At 37.2% G+C, this 18,168-nt stretch overlaps 1 protein-coding gene across 1 annotated transcript in view; it reads left to right on the forward strand.

Moving 5' to 3' along the window:
• LOC139731484 (testis-expressed protein 11-like) overlaps positions 1 to 5,937 on the forward strand; it is a 34,785-nt gene extending 28,848 nt beyond the window's left edge. Inside the window, exons 27-31 of the mRNA XM_071642371.1 lie at positions 229 to 337; positions 1,101 to 1,224; positions 4,198 to 4,268; positions 4,862 to 4,955; positions 5,866 to 5,937. Coding sequence (XP_071498472.1) covers positions 229 to 337; positions 1,101 to 1,224; positions 4,198 to 4,268; positions 4,862 to 4,955; positions 5,866 to 5,937 — 470 coding nt within the window. The remainder of the gene's footprint in view (positions 1 to 228; positions 338 to 1,100; positions 1,225 to 4,197; positions 4,269 to 4,861; positions 4,956 to 5,865) is intronic.
• The last annotated feature ends 12,231 nt before the right edge of the window (positions 5,938 to 18,168 follow it).

Consider the following 18,168-nt stretch of genomic DNA (forward strand, 5'->3'; position numbering starts at 1 on the left):
AATGAAACTGGTCATGATGAACACGGTTATAACGAAACTGGTCATGATGAAATAAAAATTCAGGTCCTGAAATCTTTATCTATGTATACATGTATATCTCTACATATTTTACTGTTTGTCTGAAATGAAATTTTGATGTATCGAAAGGAAACTGCTGGTCCCAAGGACTTTGTTATAAAGGGAGTTGCCTGTCACGTTTTTGCTGACTTATTTTCTTCATGTGCCCAGCACTAGCCATTGAGCCTCCTGCCCACTACAAGCAGCTGAGCAAGCGCCTCCTGCAGGCAGCCCTAGACAGACATCTCAAGTCCCCACAGGTTGACCTGGAAAGGTGCAGGTAGGTCAGTCATTGATTGGCTGATTTGGGAAAATGTCCTATGAGATTGAGTCGAAAATTGGGAAATTGGAAAAATGGATTTGAAACATAGCAAGAACCGCAAGTCATGGGGCAGAATGGTCGTTGCATTGAAAGTAAGGATTTAAGAGTCGCTGAATGGACTGAAGATTGGAATGGAAAAAAGAACTTGAAAGCCTGGGAACAGAATGAATTGAAATGGAAATTAGAATTAAAGCATAACAGAACAGAATGAAATTGGAATGGAAAATAGGTTTGGATCGAGGTGCGAAAAAGAATGGAGACTTGAATGGAAATTAGAATTCGAAGGTTGTCACACAGAGTACAGTTGAATTGGAAAATTAATATTTGACCCAAATGGAAGTGAATGGAATTGTATTGGGAGGTAAACATTATAGAGAGCAAAGAAATAGAACCAGAGAATGAGAAGAGAAATGACGTGAAATAATATTATTTGATTCATTCAAGACAAGAATGAAATGTAAGCGAGTGGGTTTTTGGTATCAAGTCAATAATTCCAATCCACATGCAAGCAGATCACGTTTGCCCCTTTGTTTTTGGTTGTTGTTTTTTTTTTGGGGGGGGGCATTAAAATGTGCAGACATGGCATAGAAACTATCTGATATTCATCTACAAAGAACAGTAACATACACTCGCAAGGCTCCAGCAGAATTAAAAGGGACATGTTACAATCTAACTAATGCTTTTTTCTCAACAACATTTCTGTATGTTCCCCCTCTTGCAGCAAAACAGTTCACAGCCTGATCCGACTGTGCTTGGGTGAGGGAGAGAGCCCTCAGCAGTCCGGTAGGGAAGAGGCCTGGGGTCACTACAAGGTGGTCCTCAAGGTCCTGGAGAGTGAACACAAGGTAAGCACCGTCCAGTCATGTTCACACTTGTTCACACTTGCCAATTCAAAGGGGGTAACATTGGAAAAATTGGGACATTTCGGTGAAGAGTTCATTCATTCATATATACTTTAAATTTCATCTCTGTCCAGAGGTGACTCCAAAATTGTAGTATTCACTGAGGGATGCAGCCCCAAAGTAAATTGTGCTGTTTTAGAGTCACTGAGGCGCATAGTTTTAACCAGGAACTCACAACTACGCAGAGTATATTTGTTTTCTGTTTTGAATCAAAAACTTAAAAAGAAATGAAAGAGATTAAAGGTTTGCATTGTTACTTGTAAGGTGTATCCTATCTTGCAGTCTTGTGCCTATAACCAATTTCAGTGAAATCCAAGTTTTAATGATTTTTAATGATTTTCAATGAAAAAGTCTTGATATGTCAAACTATTGTCTCAACATATTTACACTATCTACATCTTTCGATTGTGTGGTTTTTGTTATGCATGGCTAATTGTTATAAGAATTTGCAACACAGCCATGGAAATGATATTGCTGGGGTTGGAGATTTTGTTGCTTCATGTTCATTGATCTAAACATCCGGTCCTGGGCCCTGTTTCATAAAGCTGTTCGTAAAGTTACGAACAACTTACGAGCGACTGGTGATCAGCTCTGATGTGCTATACTTATCAGAATTTTAATAATTCAGCACAAGAACTGATCACCAGTCGCTCGTAAGTTGATCGTAACTTTACGAACAGCTTTATGAAACAGGGCCCAGTTTGGCTTGTGTTGGCAGTTGTTGTGGTTGTTAATTGAGAATTTCTTCAAAGCTCAGAATCCTTAGAAGCTGACTGTCGGGCTGTGCCATCATTATCAATGTTGTCATTTTCTTTATCATCTGATGTTACAGATGTTGATGGCTGATCAGAATGAACTGCAGACAAGGTGTCAGATATCTGATGCTTGATATGCTCACTAGTACATGCATAGTTCTTTATCAATGTCTCAGAGTGGTGACCTGTCAAATGCATACTGTACATAGTCTAGCAAGGTGATACTAGTTGCTCACAATGAATGATTGCTGTGTAGTGCTTTGAACAACCAGCAGCTTCACAGATGTATCAGTAGTCATCTTGCAGATAGGAGAGTCCATTTTCCTGAAAGTGAATTGGCATGCCACACTCCATCTTCATCACAAACCCTCCGCTTTGGCCTCTGTCACATCCGTACGTACAAAAGATTAACAGTAATAATAATAATAATAATAATAATAATAATAACAACAGCAACAATAATAACAGTAGTAGTAGTAGTAGTAGTACTAGTAGTAGTAGTAGTAGTAGTAGTAGTAGTAATAATAATAATAATAATAATAATAATAATGATAATAATAATAATAATGATAACAACAACAACAACAACAATAATAATAATGATAATAATAACAGAGTGCTTTAAATTATAGAACGTGTACGCATATCATTACCGTAGTGTCTCTATTCGCTGGACAGGTAGACCATCTTTTTCATGTTCGTAACAGGACACGTAGGGTTAATTCCTGTGATAGCATGCATTCGTCCGCCTTGACTTTTCTCTTCATCGGTTTGATGGTTTCTAGTGTGCGTGTCTCGAAGCGTGTGATATTCATTGTTACCTTCCACATGGAGAACAAAATGATCAGTGTTCATCTCTCTAATATTTTCCATCCAGTTGATCGCAAATTATATCATTGTGTTGAGAAACACCTTCCTTTGCAGACCTTCAGCCATATCTAAATAAACCCACTGAGGACGAGTCCCGAGAATACTCGGGCAGGTCAGAAATGCACGTTATAGCAAAATCAGTCCATCCTCAACGGGTTAAGGGTGGCTCGAATACATGCCATATGATCATTACTGATAGGGGCGTGATGCTTCACATTGGCCTTGCCACTGGTCTTCAATTTTACGAGAGGAGCCTTTAAAGTCTTGTTAGAATGAGGAAATTGTTCACCCTTCACAATGCCCACTTCTCTGTAGTTTTCATGAAATAGTGTTGAAGCCCAAACTGAATATCTTGCAGTGACTTTTCTGTGTGCAACTCTCCCTCCTTGTCTTGTGCTCCGGCGTAGAACTGTGACAAAAGATTCCATGAGGCCTTCAAGGCTAAGATCCTCAAATCTCTCTGACTGTCCAACCTCTGAATGAAATCTCCGGAAAACTGATAGTCAATATTTGATTTGCTTCTATGTTTTTTCACTGTCCACTGGTGTGATGGACTCGTTCAAATCTTTGTCAGTAAATTCACCAAATGGCTTATTTCTGAGGGATTCCATCTTCACATCAAGCAGATGACTGATAGAATTGTTTAAAAATATATGTCCCATTGGAAGCTGACGCTCCAGCCAGTGGGCCTCGGGCAACAGAGCGAGTGATCAGAAATTGAAAAACGTTGTAGCCATGACCCCGCATGAGTTGCCCATGACAGGTATTCGAGTGCTTGTATGACCACTGAACACTAGTATTCGGCAGGAGTTTACTGTTCGTAGTAGGTACAATTAATGAGCTGTGACATATCATTTCACACGTAGTATAATCTATTCGGAAAATGTTGTCATAGAAAGTGACATCATTTCACAAGTACGCCATGGGGTGTCAAGCATGCCAACGTTCTGACATAGCTGATAATACCTATAATCACGTGAAACTCTTTCAACCAATTACTTGAGGATAAACTTTCCATCCAAGATATAATGTTATAATCATAATACTATGATATAAAGAATAAAACTTTCATTTGTGTAACGGGGGCAAGTTTGTTGCTGTTTGTTGATTTTGCGACTTCAAATTCATAAAAATATAAATACTGCAGAATTTACAGTAAAAGGCTTGACTGTGTTTAACTATGCCTGCAAGTTTTGTACACGACAGCTTTTCATTTACATTATATGTTTATGGTCTGTAATGTTTAATATGTTTTACTGTTTCATGTGTTTGTTTTTCGTACACTGCTAAGGAGAAATATCCAGAGATGGAAATTCTGTGGTTGATGACCAAAGCTTGGAACACAGGCATTTATTCATACAGGTTAGTGGTACAGTGTTTAGCTGTTTTCTCTACTGCTTTAAGTTGAACACTGCACTACTGCTAGAAGTTGAAAGTTTCACTGTGTGCATGCCCATAGATTATGTATGCAGGGTAGCATTGGGTGTGTGTTGTTATTGCCTTATGTGCTGTAGTTTAAAAAGTGGGCTTCTGTGAAACTAAAGTGGGTACACAGTGGCAATTCTGAGCCATTTTCTGCTGAGCACTTGCTTTGTGAGGTGAGTTTATTGTGGTCAGTTTGATGAACTCATGCTACAGCTGTTAAATACCATAGCCATTTCATCCCACTCTGTTTCAAATTTGGTATTTATGTTATGATTTGAAGAATAAAAGCTACCACAGAATGACTCTGATTTATCAAGTAAGTGTCAAGATTTGAATCCCATCATTATTATTATCATTATCATTATCATTACCATCATTGTTATCCAATCAGTATTATGCCTAACACATTGTAACCAGAATATATATATTTAAAATTCAGTATTGATGCACAGAATGAATTCATGCTGCATAATTCTTGTTTCCTTTCCTGATATTAACATTGGAATGTGGACCAACAAACGTCCCTTCAGCGCTGGTCAGTACAGCCTGGCCGATGTCTGGTGCTCTCTGGGCATGGAACTCATGGGCCATTTGACCGGTCTCAAACGGAACTACGAGGAAAAGGTAGAAACCTTGAGTAGCATCAACAACGCCAAATTTTGCAACAGCGCCATCTCTTGCTAATCTTCTGTTCCATGAGGGATTATAACTGCCATTAAGTCTTTTTGTCGTGGCGTAAACCCCCTTTGTGCCACATTATTCTGAGACAGCAAAGTAGTCATGCTTTGGGAAAGACATTCTGTTTTTCGCATCTGTGAAACTTTTATGTTACCCTGGACATGTAATGAGCAAGATTGTAGAGACAATGCCAAGCTTTGCTTTGATGTTAATTGTACAATAAATCTACATACGCTTGCTTTTCTTTCAAATGACCAGAATAGCTACATTTTTGTATAAGGGGAATGATTCTTGCACATAAAACAGTGACAAAAACTTGGAATATATTCACAAATTCAGTAGGGAACACCCCTTGATAGTCAATCACCACATCAAATGCAAGCTACATGTAACATGAATGGAATCATTGCGCTGCGTCCATTTGGTGAATTATTGATCATGTTGGGCTGGTTTGTGCATTTGAGCAGAACATGCGAAGTTGACATGCCGTCGACTTAGTCGGGCGTGCGAACGCGGCACATAAAGAGTTCAAGCTATTTGCGTGTGTGATCAAACAAGCCACATTTCATTAATTTTCTTTTTCCTAAATTTTGCCTGTGGATGAACCTTAAAGCGATCAAAAGGAACATACCTATAAAAGCAGACGTTTTTACCACCTTCTTTCTATATTTTGTTTAATCATTGATTTGATAAAGTGGGAACATTTTGAGAACGAACTGTTGATGTGAATTCTGGATTTCAAAGATGACAGTGTTCTGCCATGGTAAAGATAGAGAGGATGATCATAATCACAGAAGTTTGACTCTCCAGACCTGTATGCTATGAGTGATAACACTTTGTCTCCTTTATCTTTTAGATGACCTCACTGTTTTCAGAGATACAAGCCAAGGTCAGTTCCACCAAGGTCAAGGAAAACATGGAGGAATAGCTCTGGAGATTGCAGACTTTCGAGCAGCATGCAACACTAGTTTGATTCTGCACAAACTCATAGACTTCCAAAGAGAAGTATCTCCAGCTTGAGAAGTTTAATGTTTCTTCTTGTAAAGTGGGATGTCACTTATGGGAGTTGATCCCAACGTGGATAACGCACCATGATACAGTTTGTGGTTACTTCAGAAGCGGAGGAACTGCAGTATTGAGCATGTTTTCTTGTTTCAGTAAGTTTACCGGTATTAACATCATCAGGCAGCAGTTTAATAGCCTTTGAAAAGTTTTAACTCTGTTTTTTCAGTTTTAGATAGGAAGAGTCAAGATACCTTGTTGGCTTGTTTGTTTAATTTGCTCAGAGATAGATTTTTTTTTTTTAACTTAGTGTTTCCTCATGTTTAGACATTTGTATAATTGCCAAGTATGTTTATCACCGCATAGATTATTTTTCATTTATAATGTTTACACTGATGATGATTGTCAGCTTTTATCATTGATTATTGATGAGTTTTAATATAGACGTGGATAGAGTCTTGACACACACGCAAGTACATCACACACACTAATGTAGCTGACGGTTGTTAAAACAGTGACCAACCATCAGAGATTAGCATGCAAATTGCACAGCAGATTTCCACCAGGAGAGATGAAAAGCATACGGTTTACATCAGACCATATCAGTGCAGAGGATAACATGATGCTGCTAAAGTCAAGCCACCTTTGCTTGATGAACTATTACTCGTAGGTTTCATATTTACATTTGTACTCTGCTTTATTGATATTTCTTTACTCATATTTGCATAACTGTCAAAGTTTGTGCAAAAGTAACATTTGCAATCTTCCATTTTCAAGAAGGTATGTCTTGTATTTGTTTTACTGGCAGCAGTACCTTGCATAACTGTCAATGTTATATGTGAATTATGTTGGAAACGTATGTCTGCACCTGATTGATGGTGCAGTATGTCAAGAATGTACTAGCTTGTAAATGATAACATACATCAAAGACTTGAATTTGATAGTCTTTTCATTCTACAACAGTTTTCATCCTTGAGCCATGCATTTCAGTGAAGATGTTGGTATTAATGTCTGTCATTAGATTCCAACATCATAACACTCTTACCTAAACCTCAAATTGAAAGTAGTTCAATGTAACTTAAATGTATAAAGCAAGACAAAAAGTTGTTCTCATAGATTTCCCACCTTGATAATTTCTCAATTATCATTAATGACACTAAAGAATCAAAATTACTATAAGAAAAAAATGAAGACTGCATACTCTTGGATCTAATAACAGAATGATGTAGGTATGCATATGCATGGGACAAGCTCCCATGCTTAAAATCTATTTTGTTAATGTTATTTGAAGATGAAAATTCAGCCATTTCTGTAACATTTCCAGTGTAAATAGATGCCCACTTGGCTTTTACACATTGTCCTACATATTAATATGTGTGTTCATTTTACGATGACCTGATTTTCTTGTTTGCATCTTGTTCCTGTGTTCAAGTCATTTTACTTGTGCTCAGGAGTTTCAGTGACTCCATATGTTTTGTAAGCATTGCATCTTGTTACACAATTTGACAAGGTATTGAATTAAGGGATGGTAAAAGCTCATGGCAATAGAATAAAAACAAGTATTATTCCGTGTACAGAAGCAAAGTTGACAATCTTCCATCTTCGAGAAGGTATGAATTGTATTTGTTTTACCGAAGACAGGTTTTGCATGTTGTCAGTTCCATGAATATCGTTCAACTTTAATACAAAATTTGTGAAAATAAACACAGCGTAATACTGTATATGTCATATATTTAGTGAGTCTAAATTTTCGCGAATCGGGACTTCCCGATGATTTCGCGAGTGGTTAATTCAGGACAGTTGAGTACTGTACTGAACAAAGAAATGTATGCGTGTGCGTCACATTCATATCATGATCAGAGTCATTATTTTTGCGTGTCTTTAATTTCGTGAATAGCACCTGACTCACAAAATTCATGAAGATAAAAACCTCGCGAAATATTTATTTATCATTATCTATTATTAATTTATTATTTTTATCGGTATAAATGTAATGGATTTACAGGAACTGTAGAGGTCACTGACCTGTCAAGGCTAATTCTTCCTTTTTCTACATTTATGGAAATTTGACATATGAACAAAAGAGATTCAACCGAACTTCAGTACAGTGCACTCCTGTTGTAATGAACACAGTTATAACTAAATTCCAGTTCCAGTGAAGGAAAAAAAATTCCAGATTGCAAAATTATTGGCTCAATGTCTTTTATTGTTCATTTGTTTGGTTATAACAAAATTTCCTTCCTTATATTATATGAAGGAAAACTGCTGGTCCTGAGGACTTCATTAGAACGGGATCCGCTGATTGATTGAAAAGAATTACTCAAAGTGCCTATATGTGCATGTCTATGTATTGATTATTGTTGATCTGATCATCAGAGATAAAGTGTAAAAGTGGACATGAACGTTGTTCTGAAATCACTTGGTCACTTGAATTATCATGTTAGTGTTGCTGTGGACACCATCTTGACTTTGGTTTGATTCGTTTTCATGTTTTTTGCCCAAGGATGGCAGCAAATAAAGGGACAATTATGTAAACGTTGTACATTGTACATACAGAGAAATGTGTGCAGAGAATCCTCTTATTAGTCTGTGTTCACTCTCAAGTAGTAATGTAGGATGAAGCAAATTGCACAGTTTGCTGTTAGACTTCAATTAAAAAAACTGAGTTTAGATGGATAGCTGCCTCAGCAGTGATACAAAAGGAAAGAGAAAATTATTTAATGTTGTATATTGCACTCCCGTTATAACTAACACGATTATAGCAAAATCCTTGTTACAACAAAATCAATATCACATCCCAAAATTATCTATATAACTATACACTTTATTGCTTGGTTATAACAAAATTTCAATGTAAGAAAAGAAAATTGACAGTCCTGAGTACTGCATTATAACAGGAATACACTGTGTTCATCATACACATATTTATGAAGTGCAAAATGGGAGAATGAGCTGTGTGATAGATTATTCCTTTCTTAAACTTGTTTTCAAATGGATGATTGTCAAACACTGGGTATGTATATGTTCCATATCATTATCTCTATGTACTACCAATCCTTTGCCACACTTTTATTTCAGTTATTTACATTGAATAACACACACACACACACAATTATATGTATATATATATATATATATATATATATATATATATATATATATATTCAATTATTTATATATGTGTGTGTATTTTTTTCAATCTTTTTAAAGAAAGGAACATTCCCTGATACACAGTCAACCTACAAGCGTCTTTGGCAAAATCAAAGACATTACTACTATGTGACTACCTAGGTATAATATTCTTCCCTACAAGCTTGAAATTTTCATCCATTTATCTAATATAATTACCAACATTTGTCTTGAAACAATTGTCCATGAAAAGCCTGAAAACACCGAGGATCAGAACATTTTCATTAGAGAGAGAAAATGAGAGAGGGAAAAAAAAGGAAGGATGATACCACTTGGATCAAAGAATCTCAAGCAGATGAAATTCTGCAGACATGCATGCAACGGAAATGTTTTGAAAAGAAGCTATAAAAAAAAATAGAGAGCGGGATGTTTGGGATTAACCCTTTCTGAGCCAATGAGCCAAATGTGCACAAATTTAAAACACAAACCTATGGAGAGGTAATTAATGAGGCACGAAGAGGATTAATACACTTTGATTGGCTCCAGATCATGAGGTTTCTGGGTGAGTACACTGGCAGTTCCCTTTGATCGGCAGAACATCCCAATCTCTAGTTATATTGGGAAACTGACACCACATTGCTTGCACTTTAAGAAGAATTTTATCCTGATACTAATATTGCTTTGTACGAAATCCAAAAAAAAAAAAAAGAAGCAGAAAAGCAGATCAGTGAAAACTCTTGGGGAGATGGACATACAAAATAAGTTATATGAGCCATTAGAATTAAGAGCGGAGCACAATTTGCCTTCACCATTTAAATGAAAATATATGGGAATTTATTATTATTTTTTTTTTTTTGCAGCTGCCTTTGATATCTCAAAATCCTCAAGACTGCAAAAAGTTGCATCATCCAGATTTTGGATTCACCACCATAGACAAGATAAAACTTTATTTTTGTTTCCATTTTTCACTACCAATAAAGAAATATATAGGAATTTCAGATTTTGGCAGCCAGTGCGACTTAGATAATGAGCATCTCTCCATTTTGTTTGTACACAAAAACACACATTTTGTCATTCTTTTGAAAACCAAAATTGTTCAGCTCTGTTTTTGGTAGGCCTATATAATAAGAGTAACATTTGTTAATTTCCTTAACGTACTATGCTGTCTGTGCAAATATGTTTGAGAAAATTAGTAAAACTGAAAAAAAAAGAAAAAAAGTTATTCAAAACCTATGTCACGGAGTTGCCGGTTCGTTTTACTCTCTAGAACTTTGTGAGTTCATCACTGTGTGTCTGTGTCTGTGTGTCTATTTTTTTCTCAAAAAAAATGTTCACTGATCTATACTCTGATATATATGTTTCCACACAAAGCAACGTAACATCAGGATGGACTATCCCTTTAATTGCGTCCATAGGGGCGAGATAAAGTGCAACATCTAAAAAAACAAAGAGATGAATGTCTAATGATATAAAAGCCAACTAGTATGATTTCCACCTCTGATAGAAATCAAAGGGACAACTGCTGATACGATTGTAATGGTTCAATCATGTCATCAATTTTAGAAATACCTAGCCTATATTGTAACAAAAACAAGAACGATGTGGATGGAAGTGAGAGAGAGAGGAAAATGTAACAAAAAGAAGGTATATATAAACCAAGTAGAGAACAGAGAAAAAAAAAAGAAATATACCAGTGAACATAAGTGATAATTCAGGAAGAGAACCGTTATGGAATAATCCGAGCATTGACTTTATGAAAATTGTGACAATTGTTCAAGTTTGGACTCTGCAGTCGTCGTCAGATTCTTGACCCTCCCCCCCCCCCCAAAAAAAAAAAAAACAACTTTTGCCTGTTTCAGAAAAAAAGTGTACCGTATTTCATCAATCTCTCTCTCCACCTCTCTCCCTCTCTCCCTCCCCCTCTGAAGAAATTCACAGAAAATAGAATAAATTTGAACTGTGAACAAGGCTGAAATAGCACTTTTTAGGAACTCCTTGGTTTTCAACCACGTACGCATAAAATGCTCGTTCTTATTAAAGATCACATCAGTAGGCCCTACACGCAAATTAATTTTGTAAATATTTTCTGAGAAGAGCCCGTGTAGTGGGTGTTCACGCACATCGCTATCTTGCAAAACGCAAATTTCACTGATCACTTTCTACAGGAAACGTGATTGGTAGAAAGTAAGTGGTCGGATCCGCCCATTTCTTTTGTTGTGAAAATATTACGGAACTCCCTCGCGGTATGGTACCATGGTGTCCATACAATCACCTCGCACACATAAAATACTCGTCGTCTCGCTCGCACGCACGCGGTACGTGGTGTACGTACGAGCTAAGTATTTCGTACTCTACTCGAAATTACCTTTCTCCTCCAGTTACAGCCCACTGTGGTTTGCTCGGGAATATCTATATTTTTGTACAAATTGCGAGTGTCTCAAATGATGAATGTGTAAGTATACAGAGATTGTACGATTCGTACAAATTTCGACTGTCCAACGTTTACAGGTCAGAGGACTCCTTGCATCGTAGGTTTTCATATTCGCAATGCGATGTGTAATCCACTTGCTCGTTCGGGAGATGTCGATGAGATGGGGTTCTTTCCCGAAAGTGCCGGAATAATAACGTCTTCTCTAGAGTAACTGCCGTTTGTAAGTGGACACGCTCCCTTTGAATGAAGAGGACAGCAACAAGTGCAAGCGAGACTTCTCGATTTGGTTGTGGAGAACTGAGCTAAATAAAATGAGCGAGTTACTGGACTGGACATGAATCCTGAACGTCATCTTTATACAACACGCCTTGGCTCCTAGGATCCTGTGTAGCCTATATGGGCCACATCTTCCTCGCCTGGCCTGTGCTGTAGTAGCTGCGGTGGTCGTACAGAACGCGACGTTTGCCGATGACGATGTGATGGTGGTATCGCTTGGAATATACCGTACTCTATTGCTCGTTTCTAGCGACTCTCTCCTCTTTTTGTGTCGAATTCTGCCAAGATGCCATCTTCAAAAGTGTCTTCTTTCATCAAATTGCAGCTCATGGCCCTTTGTTGCCTGGCGGTTTGGCTGTTAATAACCTCTTCTCCAAGCAGTAGTGATCCAAATAATAATCACAGTCTCTCTTATTTTCTCCTGTCAGTTGCCAAAAAGCGATACATTTACAACAGAACTCGTACTACTTTCATTAGCAACAGAAATTGGAAACAAACACTAGACAATCTAAGTTTAGTGCAAGATTCACAAGGAAATATTTCAACATTAGAGCAGCAGCCTTCCTCCAAATTGTCTTCTACGAGTCTTCTGCCAAGCAATGAAGGTATGTACTAAAAGAATTGAATTTTGAAAATAAACGATGAAACGTATTAGAGAAGTAGAACACTCTTCTTTAATCGACAATTTCAAGTGACGTTCTAAAGTAGAATTGCAGCAATATGTGCTCATTGTATATAGCTCTGTTTTTACAGGTCTTGCAGTTAGCTATCCTGTCATTAATGTCGGTAGCATTTAAACATATTTAACATGTTTTCCTGTCAAACATGAAAGCCATGCTCTCCTCTCGGTGTCAAGCTTATGAAAAAAAATATTGAAGGAATGAATCATACCATGAATATATGAAAAGTTTGTCAGAAGGGTAGGCCTAATGCCACTGGTTGACCAAAAGGTCGGATTTTTAATCTTGTCATCAGGGATATGTTCCATGGAGATTACTACGTCTGGCTTCACAGATTCTGGCCCCTCGGGCTTTATGAGGAGAGCTGTACAAGTACAAAAAATGATTACAAAACTCCTCTGGACAGACAAATTTATCTGTCTTTGCCGATGGAAGTTGACTGGTCAAGAATCCATACAAAAGAATAGTATAAAATTTTGTATCAAAATTGCCCGTAACGGTACTAGACTCTGTGCCAGTTAAGATTTTCATGTTGCCAGCGCTGGAATTTCTCTCCCTTGCCCGAAGTACCTAATCGAAATGATTCAGTGCTCTAGTCATACAAACTATTGTAACCTTATAAAATAGATAATATTCATCTGATTTGATGTTCAGTCAAATTGGCTTGTATTCGCAACATATGAAGCCATTGATAGTGTGATGGCAACCATAGGCAGTATACAAGCATTGTGCAGGAGATATCTTGATTTTGATAGATCTTATGGAAAATATTTGTGTTTACAAGACAAAATCCTCATTTCAAATACTCTCTCTTTTTCTTTAATCTTATTTTGTAGCAGGAGGCAACAATGAACAGGGTGAGGATCCAGATTGGAGAAATAGAAAGGTAACAAAATGCTGACAAAAACTTAACATCTTTATATTTCAATTTGGTAGGCTTGTATGGGAAACCAAACTTCTTTTCTTCAACTAAATTTCGTCTGCGTGCAATGTACACTTGCACTCCAAAAGAACTTGTATTACAAATGTCACTTCTTTTGTAACCTTTAATTTGATATTTTTCACACATAAAGTTAGATAGTTTGATTTGAATGTCATGAAAGTGGAATAACTATGTCTTCAAGTTTGCAGAAGCTATACTGAACAGAATAAAATCAAATGTTCAATCAGACTATAGAAGTCTTGTTTTTATTGACATCTGATATAAAATTTGGAGAGGGTAAAGGAATGTTCAAGTTCATCATCACAATGTAATTGTGATGGTCAAAAGTGATTTGAGAGGTATGTTTGAGATATATGCAGTATACAATTCAAAATGTGTTTTGAGTGCAGTGAACAAGGCCTTGTGATAGCAATGAAACTACATGATGTACACACCTGTACTTTACAAGAAACCGTCTTAGTCTGATCTTGAGTGATCAAGTGGGCAACAAAATAAATCAATTGTTTGATCTGTCAAAGGGCAATGTATTTGAGCATGTTTAAACAAAGGAAAAGAGAGAAAGAGAGAAAAGTACAGATATGCTTGATGGTATTTTGTATATACTAGACAGATAGGCTTTCTTGATTAATGGAGTCATGTACATGTACATTGTATTTGAAGAAGAACTCATAATTTCTGTATTGTGACAGTAGAAACATTTATTTTACATGTAGAAAGGGGGATAGCAGAAAGGCATTAGAATTGTGCCTCAGTTCACATCTATTAGTGAAAAAGCATGTCGGCCACCTATAAACTATATCATCTTCAAGTTGAGATGAATAAGAGAGATAGAGAAAGAGATGGATAGAGGAATATATTTTGGTCCGTACATTTAGAAAACATGTCAAGATTCAGTTGACTGTATGCCAAGGAATATTACACTGTAGATATCTTGGGAATGATTGTGATTTCTTGATAAGAACCCAAAAGTTACCTATTTTCTTTATCAGAGATATTTGCGTTTGCCTTTTTTTATTGGAAGGTTAGGGGAAGTAAATTCTGAACTGGATAATGTATGTGATTTTAATTTTGATTTGAGCAGTTTAGATGTTGGCCTTGTTTTCCTAACCTCTTTCGACCTTCTCAAAATCTTTTCTCCTTGAAATTTTGTCCTCTTTGGAAGCAGCATTGGCAGATCAAATGGTACGACAAATACTTTGACCATCCACCACAACTGCCAGCTTCAGTGGGGACCGGTCACTTTCACTCAAATGAGGTATGAAACTTTGATTCACAAAGATAACTTTTAGATCATTTAGTCCATGGATTACTGTAAAAGTGGAAATTTTTGTGTGAGTAATTTGCTCCACACTCGGTCAGGTGATATTAATTTTGTATGTTTTTCATGCCGTGGCATCAAAGAGATACAATGAATATACGTAATACAAGCAAATTGATTATTTGCATGTGTTTATTTTCACACTAGTTTCATGTCGCACGAAGTACACAAACATTTCAACACCACAATCATTTCTACTTTACAGTAATCAGTTAGTTTTTGTGGCATGTACACTGTATGTGTGCGACAAATTGCATACTGAGGTATGCCATTTTTGAATGTCCGATAATGAACACACTCTGGCATGCCTGAAAGCAATGTATTATGTATGTCTTACTATTTCATGCTTGTTTTAGTCCTTTGATTGGATAAAAACCATGATATGATTTCAACTCCCTTTGTGAATAAGGACATTGTAAGAATTGTCAGATGACAAAGAAGCAATTCAATTCAGTTCAATTAAATTCAATCATTTATTGTCTGATTTAAAAAATACAGAAAATTTTCGTCCACTGGCAAGATAACAGAGCATTACACGACAAGAATAACAAACAGATCACATACATAAAAAAAAGACTGATGATTAATTAACAATTCCATACATCAAACTTTATATCCTAACTAATTAAACTGAAATACTAATGGAATGAAGAGGTATGTTTGAGACTATAAAAATAGAACATTATAATATACTATTGATGCATTGAATCTTTTAAACATGCTGACGTCTGACTATGGCAAATTATATCAAAAATGCAAAGTCATTAATACAAAATTGCACAGACCCTAAATATATGTTGGGAGTGAAACGTGTGTGATGTACACCGATGAAACATGTGTGATGTACACTGTAGCACTGATGAATGCATAAATTGTACTGAGAAATTCATACATTGAGAGGAAGAACCAGGCATGTCAGAGTTCAGAGCTTAATCGGGGGGGGGGGGGGGGGGGGGGGGGGGCGTTTCATAAAACTTGTTATCAATAACAAGTTACAATAGTTGTTTGCTACTGAAATCCTTGCATCTGATAGGCTGAGAGCAAATTTGTCATAAGGGCTTTTTACACTTGTAAATTTTTGCTTAGCCCCGGACCAACGGTGGGGCTAAGGGGGGGCCTTAGCCCTACCGTTGGTACGGGACTATCCTTAGCCCACTTTCTGTTTACACTCGTTTTTGCCAAAGTGGGCTAGCCCCACCGATAGTACGGTACTATCTGGCCCTGCAAAATAGCAGGGGTTAGCACCGCAATTCGTCTCTGTCGCTTAGCCCAGGATTATTTTTTCGCAATTGCGGTGCCAAGCAAGTGAGTGTAAACAGAACGAAAAAATAATCCTGGGCTAAGCGACAGAGACGAAGTCCGACCCTCACTGACCAATCAGAAACGAGGCAATCAAGTGCTGCCGGTGCGTGCGTGTACGTGTACAGTACACAGCGTAATTATGAATATTCATGTGGTTTGGAAAGTCCGGGGCTAAGAAATACGAGTGTAAAAAGGTCAGTTTTCTCCTTAGCCCCGGACAAGAGATAGTACGGGACTAATTGGCCAGTGTAAAAAGCTGAAAAAATTGGTACGGGACTAACGATAGTCCTGGGTCAGAGAAAGTCCGGGGTTAAGAAACACAAGTGTAAAAAGCCCTATAGAAATGTGGCAGTTAGTGATAACAAGCTTTATGAAATGGGACCCTGATTTCAGATTTTTTTTTCAAGCTCGTATGAAACAGTACATGATAAAAATTAAAACAATAATGAGTAAAGTAGATGAGTTGACAGTGTCATCACCTCGGTGATCTCCCACCAGCCTGCACATTAGTATTCTTTTCCAACATCTCTTGTAGAAATGAATAGAAAAGGTAATATTTATTTATACACACCTAATAGGTCAGGTGTTTTTTTTTTCTAGAGGTTTGTTGACTAATCAGTGACAAGTTTGGAAAGATAGAGTTGTGAAGTAAAGGGCAAAATTATTTACATTTTTCATGCAAACCAACAGAAAAGTTGAGGATATATAAAAACTAGCCCCGTTTTGTCTGATTGCAAAGAAACTTTTGTTGCTGTTTTTGTTTGGCTTCACTCCATTGGATTCAGCTTGAGCTTACAGTTCAATGAACTTCAATTCCCTTTAAGTAAAGTGAATTTTTTCTACCTGTCCCAGAGTAGCTCCCCTCCCCACTTTATTAACCAATGTATTATGATCTTGTTGGCATGGAAACGTATCAATGCATTTCCCCTTTGTCATGACGAACTCCACGAATAGTTGTGTCTGACCGCATATGAGTCAGAAGGTTAGCTGTCCTACAATGGTACACTGTACAAGTATATTAACAGAACTTTACCATGGCATGATATTCTAGCAGTGGCAGATAGGCGGGGCGCACTGGGCACGCGCTCCCCCTTTATTTTTTTTTTAAACAAAAGAAATAAAACGAAAAAATGTGGGGGGATGGGGTGCGTGCACTCCCCTTTAATTTTGTATAATAAATTAAAGGCGCTCCCTCTTTACCCGATTCCTGGATCCGCCCCTGACTAGTATACTCTGTGTGTGTGTGTGTGTGTGTGTGTGTGAAACGTCAGCCAGCAGAGGAGGGCGGGACCCCTAACCACCCTCTTCCTGAATCGATTGCTCAGCCAATATCTCAAGTGCCCTATAGGAGCTGATATCCCAACCACCTGTGCACTGCTTTCACGTCACGAGGGGATGTCAGGTCAAGTGCACATGGATGTGTGGTTTGTACTTTTTCTCCCCCGACCTCGAGGAGGAGAGTCTAAAAATAGTCTCTTCAGCAGGGGAGATGTCTAGACAGATTGGACTAGGTATTCAACACGCTCAAAATACAGCCCATTTTTTCAAAACACCATTGTGGTCTCAATATTGAACTATTTGGAACTCATCAGAGTGTCAAATGCAACTCGTAGCAAATGAGATGAAAACCCAAAGGAAGCATATTAATTAGGCATTCTCTGCATGTCATCTCTTTAATTACATTGTACATCAAATTTCAGCAATTTGATTTGACATTGTATGTCATACAAATATGGCTTCACAAAGTACAGTTAATTGTACAATTTCAACATTGTTAATTACATTTACTAAAACAAAGTATACATCTTATGTAATTATTTTTGTTGCATATAGGCCTACCTATATTCCATACAGAATGGTAGCTACAACTTGTGTAGTACAAGAATAAGCACAAAGCTTGACCATTTGGCAACTGATGATACATCATAACACTGATACAACAAAATGCAGTGCAACACGAAGCTCATGGAAAAGCTTCATTTTCATAATCTATCATTTTTATTCAATTATTTTTGGAATACAGCATCTTTTCTACCAAGAACTTATGAAGGGTATTTCGAATTTACCATGGAAGAACA

The sequence above is a fragment of the Diadema antillarum genome, unplaced genomic scaffold, assembly GCF_040938485.1.
Source record: "Diadema antillarum isolate AM-2024a unplaced genomic scaffold, OU_Dant_1.0 scf00000022, whole genome shotgun sequence".
Lineage (NCBI taxonomy): Eukaryota > Metazoa > Echinodermata > Echinoidea > Diadematoida > Diadematidae > Diadema > Diadema antillarum.